The following is a 22,399-nucleotide window of genomic DNA, read 5'->3' as shown; positions in this document are numbered from 1 at the left end:
TTTTCTACAACACATCACCTGTACAGCATTATTGTGTGCTCACTACCCCAATTCTCCGTCCATCACCATTTGTCTCCCCACACCCTCCTCCACTTCCCTCCAGGAATCATCACACTGTTGTCCGTGTCCATGAGTTTTTTCTGTTTTTTTTTTCCCCTTAATCCCTCCAACACCCCACCCTTGATGGCTATTGGCTTGCTTTCTATCTGTGAGTCTCATTATTTTGCATTTTAGTTCATTTTGTTCCTTAGATTTAACATAAGAGTGAAATTATATGGTACTTGTCTTTCTCTGACTGGCTTATTTTACATAGCATAATGCTCTCCAGGTCTATCCATGCTGTCACAAATGATAAGATTCCCTTCTTTTTTTTATGGCCAAGTAACATTCAATTGTGTAAATGTACCATTTCTTTTTGAATCCACTTATCTACTGATGGACATCTGCACTGCCTCCAAATCTTGGCTATTGTAAATAATGCTGCAATGAACATAGGGGTGCATATATTCTTTCAAATTAGTGTTTCAGGTTTCTTTGGATAAATTTGCAGAAGTGGAATTGTTGGGCCATAAGGCAGTTCCAATTTTAATTTTTTAGAATCCTCCATACTGCTTTACGAAGTGGCTGAACATATATGCATCCCCACCAACAGTGCATGAGGATTCCCTTTTCTCCACATCCTCACCAACACTTGTTGAAGGTTGATTTATTGATGGCAGCCATTCTGATAGGTGTGAGGTGATATTTCATTGTGCTTTTAATTGGCCTTTCTCTGATGATTAGTGATGCTGAGCATCTTTTCACATGGCTATTGGCCGCCTATATGTTTTCTTTTCTTTTTTTTTTTAATTTTTTTTTTATTGTTATTCAATTACAGTTGTATGCCTTTTCTCCCCGTCCCTCCACCCCACCCCAGCTGAACCCACTCGCCTATATGTTTTCTTTAGAGAAATGTTTATTCAGGTCTTTTGCCAATCTTATCACATTGGATTGTTTGATTTATTTTTTTTCTGGTATTGAGTTTTAAGAGTCCTTTATATGTTATGGATATTAACACTTTATCAGATGTATCGGCAAATATGTTCATCCATTCAGTGGGTTGTCTTTTCATTTTGTTGATGATTCCTGTTTTTCAGAAACCTTTTAATTTGATGTAGTCCCATTTATCTTTTCTTTCCCTAGCCTGAGAAAATATGTCAGATAAAATACTGCTCTGAGAAATATCTGAGATTTTAATGCCTATGTTTTCTTCTAGGATTTATATGATTTTGAGTCTAATATTTAAGTGTTTAATCCATTCCGAGTTTATTGTTGTGTATGGTGTAACAAGGTGGTCTAGTTTCCTGTTTTGCACATAAATGTCCATTATTCCCAACACCATTTACTGACTAGATTACCTTTAGCCCATTGTATGTTTTTTCCTTGTTTACAAATATTGAGTATAAAGACATGGGTTTATTTCTGGGCACTCCTTTCAGTTTCATTGATGTATATGTCTGTTTTTATGCCACTACCATGCTGTTTTGATTACTTCAGCTTTGTAGCATAGTTTAATGTCAGGTAGTATGATTACCCCAATTTTGTTCTTCTTTCTCAAGATCACTGTTACTCTGGAGTCTTTTGTGATTACGTATACATTTTTGGAATATTTGTTCTAGGTCTGAAATATGCCATTGGTATCTTCATAGGAATTGTATTGAATCTATATATTGATTTAGGTATTATGGGCATTATAATAATTCTTCCTATCCATGAACATGATATATGCTTCCACTTATCTGTATCTTCAGCAATTTCTTTCTTCAGTGTCTTAATTTTCTGAGTACAGGTCATTTACATTCTTGGTTAAATTTATTCCTAGGCATTCTTTTTGAAGCAATTGTGAATGGAATTATTTTCTTAGTTTCCCTTTCTGATAGTTCATTATTGGTGTATAAAATTGCAACTATTTCTGGATATTTTCTTTCATGCTAGTTTACTGAATTCATATATGAATTCTAGTTCTAGGGTTTTTTTGGAATCTTTAGAGTACTCCATATACAGTATCATGTCATCTGCAAATAATGAGTTTTACTGCTCCTTTCCAATTTAGATGCCTTTTATTTCTTCTAGTCTGATTGCTGTGGCTTGGACTTCCAGTTCTATGTTGAATGAGACTGGTGAAAGCAGACATCCTGTCTTGTTTCTGATCTTAAGTAAAATATTTTTACATTGTGTATGATGTTGGCGGTGGGTTTGTTATATTATAGCCTTTATTATGTTCAGGTTATGTTCCATCTATTCTCACTTTGCTGAGTTTTTATCATAAATGGGTGCTGGATTTTATCAAATGCTCTTTCAGCATCTATTGATATGTTCATGTAGCTTTCATCCTTCATTTTGCTTATGTGGTGTATTAATGAAAATTGATTTTCAGATATTGTGTATGTTGCACCTCTGGAATACATCCCACTTGATCATGGTGTATGATCTTTTTAATGTATTGGTGGATCTGGTTACGTAATATTTTATTGAGGATTTTGGCACCTATGTTCATCATGGATATTGGCCTATAATTTCTTTCTTTGTAGTGTTTTTATCTGGTTTTGGAATTAGGATAATGCTGGCTCCCAAAATGAGCTTGGGAGTCTTCCCACCTCTTGAAGTTTTTTGGAATAGTTTGAGAAATATAGGTGTTAGTTGTTCTTTGAATATTTGGTAAAATTCACTTGTGAAGGCATTCAGTCCAGGACTTTTGTTTGTTGGGAGTTTTTTGATTACTATTTCAATTTCACTAGTTGTAATCTGTCTATTCAGATTCTTCCTGATGTTTTGGAAGATAGTATGTTTCTAGGAATTTATTCATTTTGTCCAGATTGTCCAATTTGTTGGCATACAGTTGTTTGTAATATTTTCATATAGTCTGTTCTATTTCCTTCATGTCAGTTGTTATTTCTCTTTCATTTCTGATTTTATTCCTTTAGGTTCATTCTCTTTTTTTTTTCTTGATGAGCCTGATTAAAAGTTTGTCAATCTTGTTTATTGTTTCAAAGAATCAGCTCACTGATCATTTATATTGTTTTTTTTTACTCTATTTTGTTTATTTCTGCTCTGATCTTCATTATTTCCTCCCTTCCACTAACTTTAGGCATTTTTTGTTATTCTTTTTCAACTTCCTTTAAGTATAAAGTTAGATTGTTTCTTTGAGCTTTTTCTTGTTTCTTGAGATAGCCCTATAATGCTACGAATTTCTTTCTTAGGACTGCTTTCAATGTGTCCGACAGACTTCGGGTTGTTGTGTTCTCGTTTTCATTTGTTTCCAGGTATCTTTTGATTTGTTCCTTGGTCTCACTGGTAACTCCTTCAGTGTTTAGTAACAAGTTATTTAGCTTCTATGTGTGTTTTTCTGTATTTTCTTATGATTGGTTTCTAGTTTCATACCACTATGGTCAGAGAAGATGCTTGATATGATTTCAATCTTCTTAAATTTGAGACTTGTTTTATGTCTTCACATATGGTCTATCCTATGAAAGGTTTTATGTGCACTTGAAAAGAATGTATAATCTGCTGCTTTGGGATGAAATACTCTGAAGATATCAATTAAATCCATCTGATGTAGTCTGTCATTTAAGGCTGCCATTTCCTTGTTGACTTTCTGTCTGGAAGATCTCTTCATTGATGCCAATAGGGTCTTAAAATCCCCTACTATAACTGTATTACTGTCAATCTCTTCCTTTATGTCCATCCACATTTGCTTTACATATTTAGCTGTTCCTATGTTAGGTTCATGGTATGTTTACAAGTGTTATGTCCTCTTCTTGTATTGCTCCCTTTATCACTATGTAATGTCCTTCTTTGTCTCTTACTATAGCTTTTATTTTAAAGTCCATTTTGTCAGATATATGTATTTGTACCCCAGCATTTTTTAAATTATCATTTGCATAAAATCCTTCTCCATCTCTTTACTTTAGTCTGTGCATCTTTCGTTCTGAGGTGGGTCTCTTGTAGACAGCATATATATGATTCTAGTTTTCTTATCCATTTGGGTATTCTGTCTTTTGATTGGAGTATTTAAGCCATTCACATTAAAAGTGATTATTGATAGGTACATATTTACTGCCATTTTATTCTTTTAAAAAATATTTTATTTACTTATTTTTTAGAGAGAAGGAAAGGAGGGAGAAAAAGAGGGAGAGAAACATCAACATGAAAGAGAAGCATCAGTTGGTTGCCTCTCCCACACCCTCAATTGGGCTGTTGGCCCACCACCCAGGCAATGTGGCCCAACCAGGAAGTGAACCAGCAACCCTTTGGTTCACAGGCCAGCACTCAATCCACTGAGCCACACCAGCCTAGGTGCCATTTTATTCTTTGAACTATGTTCCTCTGTATTTTTCCTTTCTTCTTCTTAAAGCAGACCCTTTAAAATTTCTTGTAAGACTGGTTTGGTGGTAAGAAACGTTTTCAGCTTTTTTTGGTCTTAAGCTCTTTATTTCTCCTTCAATTTTAAATAATAGCCTTGCTGGGTAAAGTAGTTTTGATTGTAGGTCCTTGCCTTTCATCATTTTGAATATTTCAGGCCAATCCCCTATTGTCTGAAATGAAATAGTTTCATTTCTTTGAAGTCCATGTGCTTATATTATTTGTTCCTGCCATATTCTGATGCCTTCCAGAACTAGGCTGAATAAAAATGGTGAGAATGTACATCCTTACACTGTTTCCATTGTGAGAGGAAAAACACTCTGAAAAAGTTTTTTCTGAAGTACTTAAGGTTTATGTCTAAAATCATTGTGTTTTTTTTGCAGGTAGAAGTCCAGTTGTACCAGAACCACGTGTTGAATAGTCTGTACTTTCTCCGCTGGATTGCCTTTGCCAGTTTGTTAAAGATCAGCTGACTCTATTGTGTGGTTCTATTTCTAGGCTCTTTTTTTCTTTTTTTAAAAGTATATTGTATTGATTATGCTATTACAGTTGTCCCAATTTCCCCCCTCTTTATCCCCCTCCTCCCTGCACTTCCCCCCTCACCCTCCAGCACCCCCCCACCCACCACAGTTCATGTCCATGGGTTGTACATATAAGTTCTCTGGCTTCTCCATTTCCTATATACTATTCTTAACCTCTCCCTAACTATTTTGTGACCACCTATTCTGCTTATTCCCTGTACCTTTTCCCCATACTGCCCCCCCATAACCCTCCATGTGATCTCAATTTCTGTGATTCTGTTCCTGTTCTAATTGTTTGCTTAGTTTTTGTTTTTGTTTTTTAGGTTCAGTTGTTGATAGCTGTGGGTTTGTTGTCATTTTACTGTTCATAGTTTTTGATCTTCTATTTCTTAGATAAGTCCTTTTAATATTTCATAAAATAAGGGCTTGGTGGTGGTGAACTCCTTTAATTTGACCTTATCTGGAAAGCACTTCATCTGCCCTTTCATTCTAAATAACAGCTTTGCTGGATACAGTAATCTTGGATGTAGGTCCTTGCCTTTCATGACTGCAAATAACTTCTTTCCAGCCCCTTCTTGCCTGCAAGGCTTCTTTTGAAAAATCAGCTGATAGTCTTATGGGCACTCCTTTGTAGGCAACTCTCTCCTTTCCTCTTGTTGCTTTTAAGATTCTCTCCTCTTTCATCTTGGCTAATGTAATTATGATGTGTCTTGGTGTGTTCCTCCTTGGGTCCAATTTCTTTGGGATTCTCTTGGCTTCCTGAAGTCTATTTCCTTTGCCAGAATGGGGAAGATTTCCTTCATTATTTGGTCAAGTAAGTTTTCAATATCTTCCTCTTCTCCTTCTGGCACTCCCATGATTCAGATGTTGAAACATTTAAAGTTGTCTCAGAGGCTCCTAAGTGTCTCTTCATTTTTTTGCATTCTTGTTTATTCATGCTGTTCCAGTTCGATGCTTACTTTTTCCTTTTTTTTTTTTTTCCAGATCATTGATCTGAGTGCCGGTTTCCTTCCCTTCACTGTTGGTTCCCTGTATATTTTGCTTTATTTTACTTTATGTAGCCTTCATTTCTTCCTTCTTTTTGCAACCGAGCTCAATGAATTCTGTGAGCATTTTGAACTGTGCATCAGATAGGTTGGCAATCTCCTCATTGTTTAATTCTTTTTCTGCAGTTTTGATCTATTCTTTCATTTGGGCCATATTTCTTTGTCTCGGTGTACCTATTATGTGTAAGGGGTGGGGCCTTAGGTATTGGCCAGGGCAGGGCAACCCTCTTGGCTGCTTTGTGGCACCGTCTGTGGGTGAGGGCTCAGAGAGGGAACAATGCTGCTTGCTCTGTTCGCATCCTACTTTCCATCACTTCCCTCGCTTCCCACAAGCATGTTGTGCCCTTTAGGTGCTGATTTGCAGGTGGGTGGGTTTGTGCTCATTTTAGGACCCTGTGGGTCTCTCCAACATACTCTCCTGTGAGTCTGGGAGTTTCTCCCGCCACCACAATCCCCACAGATCTTTTCCTCAAACTGTGGTTTTGAGTCCTTAGTTGCCTGCGCTGAAACCCAGGGTTTCGTGGTCCATGTTGGCCCCCTGCTTTCCCCGAGGCTTGTCTGTGCGTGAATGTGGGATTGCCTGTGTGGTCTGCCAGCCACTGCCTTGCCCACCCTGTCCTCTCCGCCCCACTGCCTGTCTTATTCTCTCCTTGATTTTTTGATTCTTGTTTTTCATCCTATATTGTTGAGTGTTTATTTCTTCTTTATGTTCCAAATTGTTGATTTGAACCCCGGCTTCCTTCCCTTCAATGTTGACTCACTGTGTGGATTTTTCTTTATTTCACTTAGAGTAGCATTCATTTCTTCCCTTATATGTTTCCATACTCAAATGACATCTCTGACCATCCTTATCACCATTGTGTTGAACTCTGCATTTGATAAGTTGGCTATCTTTCACTTAGTTCTTTTTCTGGAATTTTGATATGTTCTTTCATTTGGGCCATTTCTTTGTCTCCTCAATTTGGCACCCGCCCCATGTTTGTTTGTGTGTTGGGTAGAGCTGCTTTGACTCCGTTTTGGTGCACCTGTTATGTTGTAAGGGGCAGAGCCTTAGGCATTCACCAGGATATGCCGCTTTATTGTGCAGTATGTGGTGGAGGGGTTGGAGAGGGAACAATGATACTTGCTCAGCCCTGCCCTGTTTCCATCTACTTCCCTCCACTTCCCGTATGTGGCTGGAGCTCTTCTAGGTGCTGTCCTAGTGCTGAATCCCAGAGTGGGCAAATATGCATACATTTTAGGACTATGCAGGTCCTTTAAATGGACTCTTCTGAGATACCAGCAGTTTCCTCCACTGACCCAATGCCCCTACCCTGGTTTTTATTGCCAGAAGTTATGAGGCTTTCTTTCCCTGGCGCTGGAACCCTGGGATGCGTGGTGTGGCCTGGTGCTGGGGTGGCTTGCTCCCCAGGTATCCCTCCCAGTTCTTATCCACCATATATGAATGCTAGGCACTGCAGCCACTCCCTCACTGCCACCACCACACTACGTCCTCTCAGCACAGGCTCCCCACCTCTGCCCTTCCTACCCATCTGGGTGAATATTTCTTCTTTAAATCCTTGGTTGTTGGACTTCCATACAATTCAATTTTCTGGCTCTTCTGGTTTTATTTTGTTTTGAGGTTAGTTGTGATCTTTCTTATGGTTGTGTAAAAAGGCGATGTGTGTCTACCTATGCCTCCATCTTGGCTGGACGTCTCCTGAACTGTACTTTATATCCCTATGGCTATTCTGTAACTACCTATTTCTACTTCTTTATCCCCTCACCTCTTCAGCCATTCCCCCAAGCCTCCTCCCATGTGGCAACCATCAAAGTGCTGTCCATATCCATGATTCTGTCTCTGTTCTTCTTGTTTTGTTAGTTTGTTTTTCAGATTCAACTGCTGATAGGTCTATGTTTATTGCCATTTTATTATTCATAGTTTTGATCTTTTTCTTTTTCTTAAATAAGACCCTTTCACATTTCATATAATAATGGCTTGGTGATGATAAACTCCTTTAGGGTTTTTTTTGGGGGGGGGGTCTGGGAAGCTCTTTATCTGCTCTTTGAATCTAAATGATAGCTTTGTTGGGTACAGCGATTTTGGCTGTAGGTCCCTGCTTTGCATGTCTTTGAATATTTCTTGCCAATCCCTTCTAGCCTGCCAAGTTTCTTTTGAGAAATCAGCTGACAGTCTTATGGGAACTATCTTGTAGGTAACTGTCTCCTTTTCTCTTGCTGCTTTTAAGATTCTCTCTTTATCTTTAACCTTTGGCATTTTAATTATGATGCATCTTCGGGTGGGCCCGTTTGCACCCATCTTGTTTGGGACTCTGTGCTTCCTAGATTTGCATGTCTATTTCCGTCACCAAATCAGGGAAGTTTTCTTTCACTGTTTTTCAAATAGATTTCCAATTTCTTGCTCTTTCTCTTCTTCTTCCGGCACCCCTATGATACAAATGTTGGAATGCTTAAATTTGACCCACAGGCTGCTTACGTTGTCCTTGTTTTTTCTTTCTTTCCATTGTTCTTTCTTCTTTTTGTTCTGATTGGTTGTTTTTTGCTTCCTTATATTCCAAATCATTGATTTGATTCTCGGCTTCATCTACTCTACCACTGTTGCCCTGTAAACTGTTCCCGATTTTAATTAGTGTATCCTTTGTTTCTGCTTGGATCTTTTTTATGCTGTTGAGGTCCTAAGTTCCTTGAGCATCTTTATAACCAGTGTTTTGAACTCTGCATCTCGTAGACTGCTTATCTACATTTCATTTAGCTCTTTTTCTGTAGTTTTGATCTGTTCTTTCATTTGGGCCATGTTTCTTTGTCTCCTCATTTGGAGCCTCCCCATGTTTGCTTTTATGTATTAGATAGTGCTGCTTTGACTCCTTGTTTTGGTAGCATGGCCTAATGTAGTAGGTGTCCTGTAGGGTCCAGTGGCACAGCCTCCTCTACCACCAAAGCTGGGTACTTCAGGTGTGTCCTTTGTGTGGGCTGAGTACACCCTCCTCTGGTAGTTTAGCCTTGATTATTGTTGGCAGGTCAATGGGAGGGATTTATCCAGGCCAGTGAGCTACAAGGACTGGCTGTGACCACCGACCACTAACCTCCACCCTCCATGGAGGATCAGCTGTGCAGGGGCAGGGTGGTGGCACTCCGACATGGTCTGTAGCTGTCCACTGGCTGTGCAGGTTATGGGGTTTCCTGGGTGGTGCAGTCCAGGTCAGCCAGCACTTGTGTTCCTCCTGGAAACTCACCACGAGCTAAAAGCAATCTGCAGATGGCTGCTATCTGTGCTGACCTTGGAGGTTCCCGGGCAAAGCCAAACTGTGATCCAAAGCTGGCTGCTGCTAGTGCCAAGCCTTGGGACACTTAGCCAGAGGTACTGGGGCTGAGCGCTTGCTGAGGCTGGTTGTTGCTTGTTTGAGAGGTTTCAGGAGGATGTGAAGCTTGAGCTGAACCAGTCATTCATATGGAAAAGCAGCTTGGGTTGTCTGTAAGTTGGGTCTGGCAGAGACTCAGGTATTCTGTAGGGCAGAGAAAACCATGGGAGCTAGATTGATAGAGTCTCAGATGTCCCCTGCCTGCTGGGTCTGTGGGGTGGGGGCTCAGTAAAGGAGGCCTCTGCCTACCTTTGTGTCTGAGAGAAAGCTGTCTCCCAGCTCTCTCTTTGATGCCAGACACTTGTGTTCCTCCCTATATGCCACTGGTGCCTTCCAAGCTACTACCCTGATGCTAGAGCTCAGAGGTAGTGAATCTGAATAAGTCCATGTGCAGGTCCTTTAAGAGGCACTGCTTGAGACTTCAGTATTTCCTTTTACCAGCTCAGTCTCCACAGGTTTTTGCAACCAGAAGTTTTGGGGGCTTATCTTCCTTGCACTGGAACCCTGGGCTGAGGGGCTTGTTGTGGTGCTGGAACCTCTCCTCCCAAATTTTTATCCACTACATGTAGGTTTGGTATCACCCCGTTCCATGTTTCCATGTCTCCTAGCAGTCTGGATGGATGTAGCTTCTTTAGTTCCATAGTTGTTGGCCTTCCATTCAACTCGATTCTTGAGAGTTTTGAATGATGGTTGTTCTGCAGTTTAGTGTAATTTTGATATATGGTTGTGTGAGGAGGGGAGCCATGTGTACCTACATCTCCTTGCTGACCAGAAGTAGGAACCAAAGTTTTAAATTTTGATGAAGTCCAATTTATCTATTTTTGTTTGGCTTTTGTGCTTTTGTTTTCATATTTATAAAACCATTGCTTCATCTGAGGTCATAATTTATGCCCATGTTTTCTTCTAAATGTTTTATAGTTTTAACTTTTACATTTAGATCTTTTATTAATTTTCAGTTAAATTTATATATGATACACAGTAGTGGCCCCACCTTTATGCTTTTGTCTAGTTGTCCTAGTAGTGGACAACTGTACAAAACTGAAGATACTATTCTTTGTCCTTCGAATCATCCTGACACTACTGTTGAAAACCATTTGACTATAAATGTATGGTTTATTAGTGGACTCTTAATTCAATTCCATTAATCTATATGTCAATCCTTATGCCAGTACCACACTAATGTGTATCAATATAGCTCTGCAGGAAATTTTGAAATCAGGAAATGTGGGTCCTCCACCTTTGTCCTTTTCCCCCAAGATTGTTATGGCTATTTGGGGTTTCTTCCTTTTCTATGTGAATTTTATGATCAGTTTCTGTAGGTCAACTTAGGAAGTACTGTCACCTTACTATTAAGTCTTTTCATTGATGAACATGGGAGGTCTTTCTGTTTATTTAATATGTCCTTCATTTGTTTCAATAGTAGTTTATACTTTTCAGTTTACAAATATTGTACTTCCTTGGTTAAATATAATCTTCAGTATTTTATTCTTTTCAATGGTGTCTGTTAAATGAACTTGTTTCTTAATTTCATTTTCAGATTTTTCACTGACAGTGTATAGAAATACAATTGGTTTCTGTATAACGATCACGTATCTTGCTAAATACATTTATTAGAACAAATAGTCTGTTGCAGTTGATTCCTTAGGATGTCGTATATTCATTATCATGCCCTCTGCAAACAGAGGAAGTTTTATTCCTTCCTTTCCAATCTGAATGCCTTTTATTTATTTTTCTTGCATAATTTTCCTGACTAAAATTTCCAGTACAACGTTGAACAAAAGTACCAAGAAGATACATCCATAAAGCATTCATCTTACACTAATAAATATGACGTTATCTATTGGTTTTTCTTAGATTTTTAAAAAATCAGGTTGAAGAAGTTCCTTTCTACTCATAGTTTGTTGAGTGTTTTTATCATGAAAAGGTATTGGATTTTGTTAAATGCTGTTCTCTATCTCTTGAGATGATCATGTGATTTTTGTCCATTATTCTATTAATAAGGTATATTACATTCCTTGAATATTTTAAATGTTGAACCCAGCATACATTTCTAGGATAAATCCCACTTACTCATGCATATAATACTTTAAAATACCTTTAACAGATATAATTAACATACCATACAATTTGCCCACAAAAGGCATAATTTAATGGATTTTAGTATATTCACAGTCATGCAATCATCACATTTAATCTTTGAACATTTAATTGCCTCAAAAAAAAATCTAATATCATTAGAAGACAATCTCCATTCCCATCTTTCTCCAGACCCTGGTAGCCCCTAATCTACTTTCTTCTGTTACTATAGATTTGCCCATTCTAGATACTTCAGATGAACAGAATATATATTATGGGGTCTCTTGTGACTACCTTATTTCACTTTGTATAATGTATTCAAAGTTCATCCATGTTGTAGCTTATATCATTATTCCATTTTGTTTAATGGCTAAATAAATATTCCACTGTATAGATATACCACATTTGTCTAACCATTCATCAGTTGATAGACATTTTAGGTTTAGGTTTCACCTTTTAGCTATTATGAATAATGCTGCTATTAATATTCATATATAAGGTTTTATGTGGACATGTTTTATTTCTCTTTGGTAGAGGCCAAAGGGTAAAATTGCTGGGTCATATGATAACTGTCTTTTCATTATTGAGGAACTATAGTACATTTTATATGTTGTTGGATTCAGCATGCTAGCATTTACTTCAGGACAGGTATGTTTGTATTCACAGATATTGCTTTGTAGTTTCCTTGTGGTGTCTTTGTCTAGTTTTGGGAAGAGGATAATGCAGGGCTTATAAAGTAAGTTGAGAAGTGTTCCTTCTAATTTTTAAAAAATATTTGTGAAGGAATGATGTTAATTTTCTAAATGTGTAGTACAAGTCACCAGTGAAGTGCCTGGGTGTAAACCAGGGGTGTCCAACCTTTTGACATCTCTGGACCACACCAGAAGAATAAGAGTTGTCTTGGGTCACACATTAAATACATTGTGACATATAATCACCAAAATTTCTCAATTAAAAAAAAAAGACCTTATTTATTTTTAGAGAGAGGAGAAGGGAGGGAGAAAGAGAGGGAGAGAAATGTCAATGTTTGGTTGCCTCCTGCACGCCCCCTACTGGGGACCTGGCCTGTAATCCAGGCATGTGCCCTGACTGGGAATCCAATTGGTCACCCTTTGGTTTGCAGTCCTGCACTCAATCCACTGAGCTACATCGACTAGGAAAATCTCATAATATTTTAAGTAAATTTATGATTTTGTGTTGGGCCAAAATCATAGCCATCCTGGGATGCATGTGGCTCATGGGCTGCAGGTTGGACATCCTTGGTCTAAACTTTTCTTCATGAAAATTTTGGATTACATGTTTAGTCTCTTTTCTTGTTTAAGGTCCATACAGATATTCTATTTATTTTTGAGTCAGTTTTGGCACTTTGCCTCGTACTAGGAATTAGTCCACTTCATCTAGGTTATCTAATTTGTTGGCATATGATGGTAATATTCTCTTACTTTTGTAATGTCAGTAGTAATCTCTCTTATTTCATTCCTAATTTTATTAATAAAAATAGTCTCTGTTTAGACTGATAAGTCTAGATAAAGGGTAGTTATTTTTTTAAATCTTTTTAAAGGAATGACTTTTAGCCTCATTGATTTTCTCTTTTAAAATTCTTTATTTCTTTTCTAATTTTTATTATATCCTTCTTTCTGCCTGCTTTGGGTTTAGAGTTCTCTTCCAGTTTTTTAAAGTCAAAGGTTAGGCTACTAATTTGAGATCTCCTTTTTTATTAGTTAATGTCTTTAACTAACTCATATACAATTTCCTTATCTTCTGGTTTGTTGAAGCAATAGGTCAGACAACATTTGCCATAATATCTGTCAAAGTGGCCATAAAAATTCCAGTACCACATTTACCTGAAGGGCATTCCCAAAGAAAGCAACTGATTTTGCCATTCTTACCAATTTGTACTATTTCAGGATAGGCAGCACAACCTCCTGTCTCATGCTTATTCTTCTTGGGAGTGGTATAAGACTTTTTCCTTGTCTTAACACCACCATGAAGTCTCAACACAAGACAAGGAGTGGACTCCTTCTCAATGTTGTAGTCAGACAAAGTACATCCATTTTCCAGTTGCTTACGAGCAAATATCAGTCTTTGCTGATCAGGAGGAGTTACTTCTATATCCTGGATCTTGGCCTTCACATGTTCTATTGTATCTGAGGGTACAATCTTGAGAGTGACAGTCTTCCCTATAAGGGTTTTCACAAAAATTTACATCTTGATGGGGATTCCACCACAGACGGTAGATCAGAAAGCGAGATCTTTCTTCTTTTTTGTTAGGCATTTACACTAATATATTTCCCTCTAATCATTACTTTTGCTACATCCCATAAATTTTGGTATATTGTGTTTTTGTTTTCATTCACCTCAAAATTATTTTCTAATTTCCCTTGCAATTTCTCGTTTGATTCACTGGCTATTAGTAGGGTGTGGTTTAATTTCCACATATTTGTGATTTCCCCAAATTTCCTTCTGTCATTCATTTCCAGTTTAATTCCTTTGTGCTCAGAGATGACACTTTGTAAGGTTTTGTTTTAAATTACCTGAGACATACTTGATGGATGAACATACAGTCTATTGTACATAGTGTTCTATGTGCACTTGAAAAAAATGCCTATTCTTCTGTTGCTGAATGGAGCATTAATTCTACGGGTGCCTGTGAGGTCTAGTTGGTTTATAATGTTCAAGTCTTCTCTTTGTTGATCACAAGGCTGGTCGTATTAATAATTGAGAGCTGGGCCCTGAAGTTTCCAATTATTGTAGAATTGCCTATTTCTCCCTTCAATTCTGCCTCTCTTTGCTTCATGTATTTTGGGGCTCTGTTGTAAGGTGCACATATGTTTATAATTGTTCTATCTCCATGATGGATGGACACTTTTATTATTATAAAATGTCCTTTGACTCTAGTAATGATTTCTGTTTTAAAGTCTATTTTGTCTGATATAACTATAGCTGCTACAGATTTCTTTTGGTTGCTGTTTGTATGGTACATTTTTTTTTCTATACATTTACTCAACCTATTTGTGCCTTTGACTCTAAAGTATGTCAACAGAAAGTATATAGTTGGGTCATATTTTTCATCCATTCTGCCAATCTCTGCATTTTAACTGGAGTGTTTAATTCATTTACATTTAATGTAATTACTAATAAGGTCAAATTTATTCCTACAATTTTTCTATTTGTTTTCCATGTCTTTTTTGTTCCTGTATTGCTCCATTACTGCCTTCTTTTGTGTTAGACATTTTCTACTGTGCCTTTTTAATTCCCTTGTCTTTTTTAAATGATTATTATTTGTAAATCTTTTTTTCCTTGTCTTTTTAAAATTACACGTTGTAAGTTAGTTTCTTCTTGCTTGACTTGGGATAACAACTAACACTTATAACAATTTGACTCACATTAATACATATAAACTTAATTTAAATCGTACAAACACTTGGATCCTATATAGCTCCATTCCCTTCTTTGCACTATTTTTATTCCAATTACATCTTTATAAACTGCAAGCCCAATGATACATTTGTAATTGTTACTTTATGCAGTTGTTTCTCAAATCAGGAGGAAAAAATTATAATAGAAATATTTATACTGTCTTTCATATTTACATATGCAATTACCTTTACTAGTACGCTTCATTCCTTCTTATAGTTTTAGTTATATCTAGTGTTTTCTTCTGAGCCAAAAGGACTACTTCTACTGTTTCTTGTAGGGCTGGTTTGCTAGTGACAAATGTTCTGTTTTGTTTATCTGGGAATGTCTTAATTTATCCTTCATTTTCAGGTATAGTTTTGCCAGATATAGAATTCTTGGTAGGCAAATTTTGTCTTCTGACCTCTATGGTTTCTGATGAGAAATCTGTGATTAATCTTATTGAGGATCCTTTGTGTATAATGAATTGCTTCTCTCTTGTTCTTTTCAACTCTTCTTGTCTGTTGCTTTTGACAGTTTGATTATGATGTATCTTTGCGTTTATCTTACTTGGACTTTGTTGAGCTTCTTGGACATGCAGATTTATGTTCTTCATCAGATTCGGGAAATTTTGGGCCATTCTTCAAATATTCTTTCTATCCCTTTCTCCCTTCTTCTGAGACTCCAATTACACATTGTTGATATGCTTGATATTATCCTTGAGGTCTCTGAGGCCCTGTTAATTTTCTTCAATCTTTTTTCTTCCTGTTCTTCAAATAATCTTTTTTTCTTAAATTACAATATACATTCAATATTATTTTGTATCTGTTTCAGGTGTACAGTATAATGATTAGACAATCATATACTTTACAAAGGGCTCCCCCCAATATTTCAAGTACCCACCTGGTACTGTACATAGTTACTATGGTATTATTGACTATATTCCCTATGCTGTACTTTTGTGACTCTTGTGACTACCAATTTCTACTGCTTAATAATCCTTTCACCTTTTTCACTCAGCCCCCAAACCCCTCTGGCAACCATCAGACTAAGCTCTGTATCTATGAGTCTGTTTCTATTTTGTTTGTTTATGTTGTCCTTTAGAATATACATATAAGTGAAATCATATGGTATTTGTCTTTCTCTGTCTGACTTATTTCACTTAGTATAGTATTCTCTAGGTCCATCCATACTGTCACAAATGTAAAGTTTCATTCTCTTTTATGTCTGAGTAATAATCCATTGTATATACGTACCCTACCTTTTTAATTCACCAGTCTGTTGATGAGCACTTTGGGTTGCTTCCATTTCTTGGCTATTACAAATAACACTGCAAGAAATGTATATGGCTGTATATGTTCTTTCAAATTAGTGTTTTGGGTTTCTTTGAGTATATACCTAGAAGTGGAATTGCTGGGTCATAAGGCAGTTTCATTTTTAGCTTTTTGAGACCCCTCCATACTGCTTTCTGCAGTGGCTGCACCAATCTGCATTCCTACCAACAGTGCACAAGGGTTCCCTTTCCTCCACATCCTTGCCAACACTTGTTGTTTGTTGATTTATTGATGATAGCCATTCTGACAGATGGGAGGTGATATTTCATTGTGGTTTTAATTTGCGTTTCTCTAATGATGAATGATCATTTCATATGTTTATGGGATATCTCTATGTCCTTTTTGGAGAAGTATTATGTCCTCTGCCCATTTTTTAATTGGAGTGGATTTTTTTTGGTGTTGAGTCATATAAATTCTTTATAAATTTTGGATATTAACTCCTCACTGAAAGTACCATTGGCCAATATTTACTCCCATTCAGTAGCATGTCTCTTTATTTTCTTAATGGTTTCCTTCGTTGTGTAAAAACTTTTTAGTTTGATACAGTCCCATATGTTTATTTTTTGTTTGTTTTCCTTGCCTGAGGAGGTATGTAATAAAAAACATTGCTAAGAGAAATCTCAGAGACAAACTAAATAAACTTAATGGACTTATCTTCAAGAATGCTAATGCTTTTTGTTTTCTGCTCAAATTTGTTGTTGAGCCCCTCCAGTTAATTTTAATTTTGGTATTGTCATTTTCAACTCTAGATGTTCTATTTCATTCTCTTAAAAATAAAGTCTATGTCTTTATTGATAGTGTCTATTTGGTGAGATATCATTTTCATACTTCCCCTTTTAGTTTATTAGTTCTTTAGACATGATTTCTTTTAAAAAATATTTTACTTATTTATTTATTTATACAGAGGGGAAAGGAGGGAGAAAGAGGGAAAGGAACATCAATGTGTGGTTGCCTCTCGTGTGCCCCTACTGGGGATCTGGTCCACAACCCAGACATATGCCCTGACCAGGAATCAAGTCGGTGACCCTGTGGTTCACAGGCTGGAAGTCTATCCACTGAGCCACACCAGACAGGGCATGGTTTCCTTTATTTCTTTGAACACATTTGAAATAGCTCATTTAGACTCTGCCCAATAAGTATAACATCTGGGTTTGCTCAGGGATAGTTTCTATTGATTGCTTTTTCCTTGTTAATGAGCCATACTTTCTTGTTTCTTTGCATGTCTCATAACTTTCTGTGGAAAATCAGACATTTCAAATAACATGACTGTCACCTCTGGAAATCAGAACTTCATCTTCTCCATGGTTTGTTTTTATTTTTTTATTTTTTTAAAATTTTCTTTCTTTCTTTCTTTCTTTTTTTATTGTTATTCAATTACAGTTGTATGCCTTTTCTCCCCATCCCTCCACCCCACCCCAGGTGAACCCACCTCCCTCCCCCACCTCCACCCTCCCCCTTGGTGGTTTGTTTTTATTGTTGCTGTTTATTTGTTTAGTGAGTTTTTGGAACTAATTCTGTGAAGTCTGTATTCTTTGAGGTATGTAGCCACCAAGTCTCAGCTTGGTGAGCTTAGTCTCTGTTCACAGGCCCTGTGTATGTGCTGGAGCACACCTTCAATGGTCAGGGATGTAGCAACTCTGCCTTAGCACTCAATTTCTTCTTTCACACTCTGAAAGTCAGCTACAGTTGAGAGCTTAAGTCCTTTTCAAATCTTTCTTGAGCTTGGTAAAATCCTATACATGTGCATGGCCTTTCTGCTTCCCTTGAATATGCTGTAGCTCAGGGCCCCTATAGACATCTCATTAAACAGCTTTTATTTGTAAGCTTTTAGGTTAGCTTTTTATTTGCCCCAACTGTTATCATCTGCCTCAAGCCTTCCAAGTGGGGTCTTCCAGACAGGTCAAATAATGACAGTGTTCTTGTTAGGAGGCTTTGAAGAAGTTCCATCTATGTTCTGCCTCCTGGAGGCTGCCAGGCTCCTGTTTTTTCACTCTGATTGTGAACTGTTGTCAAGGGTACTGTGGAGCTCGAGAGAGTTGAATGGGAAACGGGGCAGGTGAAAATGCCACATAGCTCACTGTTTTGTTTTTATCAAGAATCAGATGTCTTTCTTGAATAAATTATTCCTGGATAGCTGCAAGCTTTTGGTGAATTTCCAGTTCTGAAAAAGTTGATTATGACAGTTTTTGCCAGTTTTACCCTTGCTTTTATGGAGATGAGAATTGTTGAAGGTCTTTACTCCTCCAATTTTGCTGACATCAACTGCTATTTGGAGCTTTTACAATGAAATATTCCTGGAGACTAAGCAAACTGTAACTCCATTTATATTCTTTCTAGAAGACAACTTAATATTATATTCCAAAATAAAACCCACCATTTTTTAACTCTTAAAACCAAACCATAAAGAACTGAGTCCCTTCAAGATTTCAGAACTCTTGTCAATTCAGGGTCCAATTCTATATAGCTTATCTTTCTTATAGCAATTTGCCTGAACTAATTTTGCTACCTATTTTTAAAACCAGAGAGTCAAATTTCATTAGTGGCTCAGAAGAGTAAGAGATAAAATGTGTATTAATTAAAAGTTTAAGATAATAGGCAAGAAATTTGATTAATGGTAGCTGTGTATATAAATATAAAAATATCCTCCAATCAGAAACAGTATCTTAATGTGAAGGAAGATGTTCTGAACCATTTAGGAAAAATATGCCTTTGTAAGAATCTAATAAAATCTGTGGAATCTCTTCCTAGGAAAATGAACATATATACATAATTCTGCCTATAATTTAAGGGGTTCTTAAATATTCTGCAGCTTGTGTATTAAAAACTACTACTGAAGGAGAAAAAATATGATTTTAATGGGGAAATACAGAACAGATATTCAAATAATTATATCACATCTTCAATGGAGTAATAAGAATTTAAAATATTAAAACATGGTCAACTAATACATTTCATTTTAAAAGCTAACTTGTACATTATATGTAGCATTACATATGTTTTCTCCTAAAATTTTTAGAAACAATGGTTGGAGACTATTAAGCTGTAAGTCTCTTAAGAGTAGATGCTGTTTCTATTTGTCTTTGTATTATAAAGACCTATCCAAATAAACAGCACATGGTAGTTCCCAGGTGACCCTTTACAAAACGTATTTTTTTCAATGATGTATTTGAATACAAATGCATTAAGAGAACAGGAAAAAAAATGTTGAGGCAATGACAAAGATCAAATAAACCACAAAGGCAGAAATAAAATAGGAAAGGAAAGAATAAAGAATGATATGTTAAATTCTCTGTCGCCTATGAGACAAGATTAATTAGGAGAGAATGTAATGGTAAATGTAGATATTTCTAGATATTCTTATTTGAACTTATTTAAACTTTTTGTGTTAAATTTCACTTGGAAATGTTTCTTCCTAGTATAGCATCTCCTATCTTTAGCCATGAATGAGGTCATTTTTGGACCCTAACAATTAGCAAATTGACTGCAAAGGCAAAGGGGATAAAATGTTTTGCCTGTAGTGATGGAAAAGAGTTTAAAGAAGTTGGGATTGGGGGGCACTGTCCAGAGGTGTAAATAATAAAATAAATACTTTATTATTTATTATATATAATAAATCTTAAAATGAGTTCAAATTAGAATTAAATAAACTAGTATGAAAATGAATAATAGAGGGTATGGGAACTCCATTGCAAAAAAATAATGGTCAGGGAAGGAGATAAAATTTTGATTGTTTCTCGGTCATTGTGTTAAAGAAGGTGGGAAAACTACATTTTGTTGCCACAAATATAGAACTAATTGCACATTTTCAATTGAAGAAAATTGAATCCTGATGAAAACCAGATAGTCATAAGTAATAAGCAAACTTCAACTGGATATCTTTTAATACTTAGAGACTGTGGCCCTACCACATAGGATCAATGGAATGACCTGGCTTTACCTTCAAAACAGGACCCGAAGACATTTTTGTAGCCAAAGTCATGCCAAAGCAATAAAGTGAGCTACAATTTCCCATATATTCGATAAAGACAAAACTTAAACTAAGAGGCATGGACTACATGTCAATCCCCTCTTTAAAAAAAAACAAAAAAACGTTTGGCGTTTGACTCCCTGATGGATGACATTCAGCCTGGCAGCATGGGTCTATATCTCTAGGGATCTCTCGCTGAAGAAATAAACATTCTCAGCCAACTGATAAAGTAATTGTCTCCCTAAAACTCTTTAGATTGGAGAGATTCAGAATTAGGTATTAATGATGACCTAAATCAATATAATATAGGTATATTGCCCGTGCCAGGTGGCTCAGTTACTTGAAGTATCCCATACACCAAAATGTTGCAGGTTTGATTCCTAGTCAGGGCACATTCCTAGGTTGTGGGTTCGATCCCCAGTTGGGGCATGTATGGGAGGCAACCAATGATGTCTGTCTGTCTCTATCTGTCAAATCAATAAGAATATCCTCAGGTGAGGACTTAAAAAATATTTTATTTATATATAAATATATTTATATTTACTATATCGGTAAGCCTATATAATATCGATATGCCTGTATATAATACATATAGGTATATATTATGCAATATACATATATATAATATAGGAATACTAATTGATTTAGACTTATGATTTTGAACTGGAATCTTACTAACAGTTCATCAATAGTATCAGAACATTTAAGAGAAATAAAGATTCAACGCATCTATATGTTTAATAAACTAGGTTTATGCAAAATTATCTCAGTACTCAGAAAGGTTTTCTTTATTAGTTGAAAACTGAGGTACCTAAAATCAAACACAGTATATTTAAATGCAGTTAAAAATTTTTAGGTAACAATTTAGTCGTAAAGCCTGATTGGAAGTAAATTTTAAATTCTGCTAAATTTATAAAATAATTTGTATTAGAAAGTAATAAGAGCCAATTTTAGAGTATGAAACCATAATATATAAAACCTAAATCTTACTGTAAGATTTCAAAGATTAAAGCACTAAAAATTTCAGTTAGTGATTTTTTATGAGTAACAACCTCCAGGGATCTTTTATAATTAACATATGGATAATAATATTTCGAAGGTTTGCAAAAATATTGACGTTTCAAAATAAGGGTCCTCCAAAATATCTGCAGGAACATATTAACTTGGAGTTCATATTATGTGGACTTCTACTCCCCAAAGTAGCATAAGTGGATAAAATATAAATAGGCCACTCTGCCTTAGGTTTTCCAATTTAAACTATCAGCTGCATTGCTTTTGGGATTAGAAAGGAAAGGACTAAAGAAGGATACATCTTCTACTGGACTGTGAAAAAGTCTAAAGTTAGAAGACAGGATAATTAGAAAAATACAATAATTGTGCCATGTAAAGTGTGAGCATATGTGAATTGTGGCTACATGAAACTATGGCTTAAAACTGTAAAAAATAACTAAGTGATTACATACTATTTATGAATATACATACATGAATATGATTACCCATATTAATGTCTTAAAAGTTTCAGTCCTGCAAGTCCTAACAGTATTGATCTTTCAAATTTTCACACACACCCACCACATGTGACTTAAGCCCAACATTATGTGAGTCTTTTAATTCTATTAGATCATATTTCTAAAGGAAGTAAGTTACAAACTTGAAGAAAATTCATGAGTTTCTTCTGATCTGCAATTATCGTGTCTTTGTCATTATTTCCATTCTCTCCCTTCCTGTCCCATGTTGTATACCATAGGACTCAAAATTAAACACTAAAAAAATATATGTTCTGATTTCACTTTCATCCTAATCAAAACACATAGGCCTATAAGCAATTCTAGATGACTTTATAACTCTGTAAATCACTCTAGCAATCTTTCAAATACCATGTTCTAGAATTCTAACAAACTAGAATAGACTTTAAACTGTCTCCACCCACTTCCCCACTACATTATAACCTCTGTTTCCCCACCCCCAGATGAAGGTTAGGTTGATAAATGGATTTTGGAGATGAAATAAAGCCAGACATCAAATAACTTACTTGAAATCCATCTCTTACCTTCTGTACTTAACCCTGGACTTGATGTGAACTTGGCTACATCAACAATTTTTACAGCAAATTGTTGCCCAGTTTCTCTGTTGATACATCGTCGTACAACACTGAAGGGGCCCCTAAAAAAAAAAAAAGCGAAGTTTAATTAATTGATTTTCCTAAGTTCCCATTTCTCTCCCAATATCTCACTGATATTTCATTGTTTACTGTAGTCACAGTTTTCAAAATCAAATTTAGGTATTGTAATTTTGAACA

General features: G+C 36.3%; 1 protein-coding gene and 1 pseudogene across 10 annotated transcripts in view; both read right to left on the bottom strand.

The window, feature by feature from the left end:
* Window positions 1-22,399, bottom strand: part of CASK (calcium/calmodulin dependent serine protein kinase) — a 439,221-nt gene that overhangs the window by 304,596 nt on the left and 112,226 nt on the right. For all 10 annotated transcript variants that reach the window (XM_053917273.2, XM_045187586.3, XM_053917276.2 and 7 more), the window contains exon 2: window positions 22,151-22,263. In XM_053917273.2, coding sequence (XP_053773248.1) covers window positions 22,151-22,263 — 113 coding nt within the window. The remainder of the gene's footprint in view (window positions 1-22,150; window positions 22,264-22,399) is intronic.
* LOC112322386 (ubiquitin-ribosomal protein eS31 fusion protein-like) lies at window positions 13,121-13,611 on the bottom strand (annotated as a pseudogene).

Source organism: Desmodus rotundus, chromosome X, assembly GCF_022682495.2.
Source record: "Desmodus rotundus isolate HL8 chromosome X, HLdesRot8A.1, whole genome shotgun sequence".
In the NCBI taxonomy this organism is placed as follows: Eukaryota; Metazoa; Chordata; class Mammalia; order Chiroptera; family Phyllostomidae; genus Desmodus; species Desmodus rotundus.
This window is presented reverse-complemented; position numbering and strand designations above follow the sequence as displayed.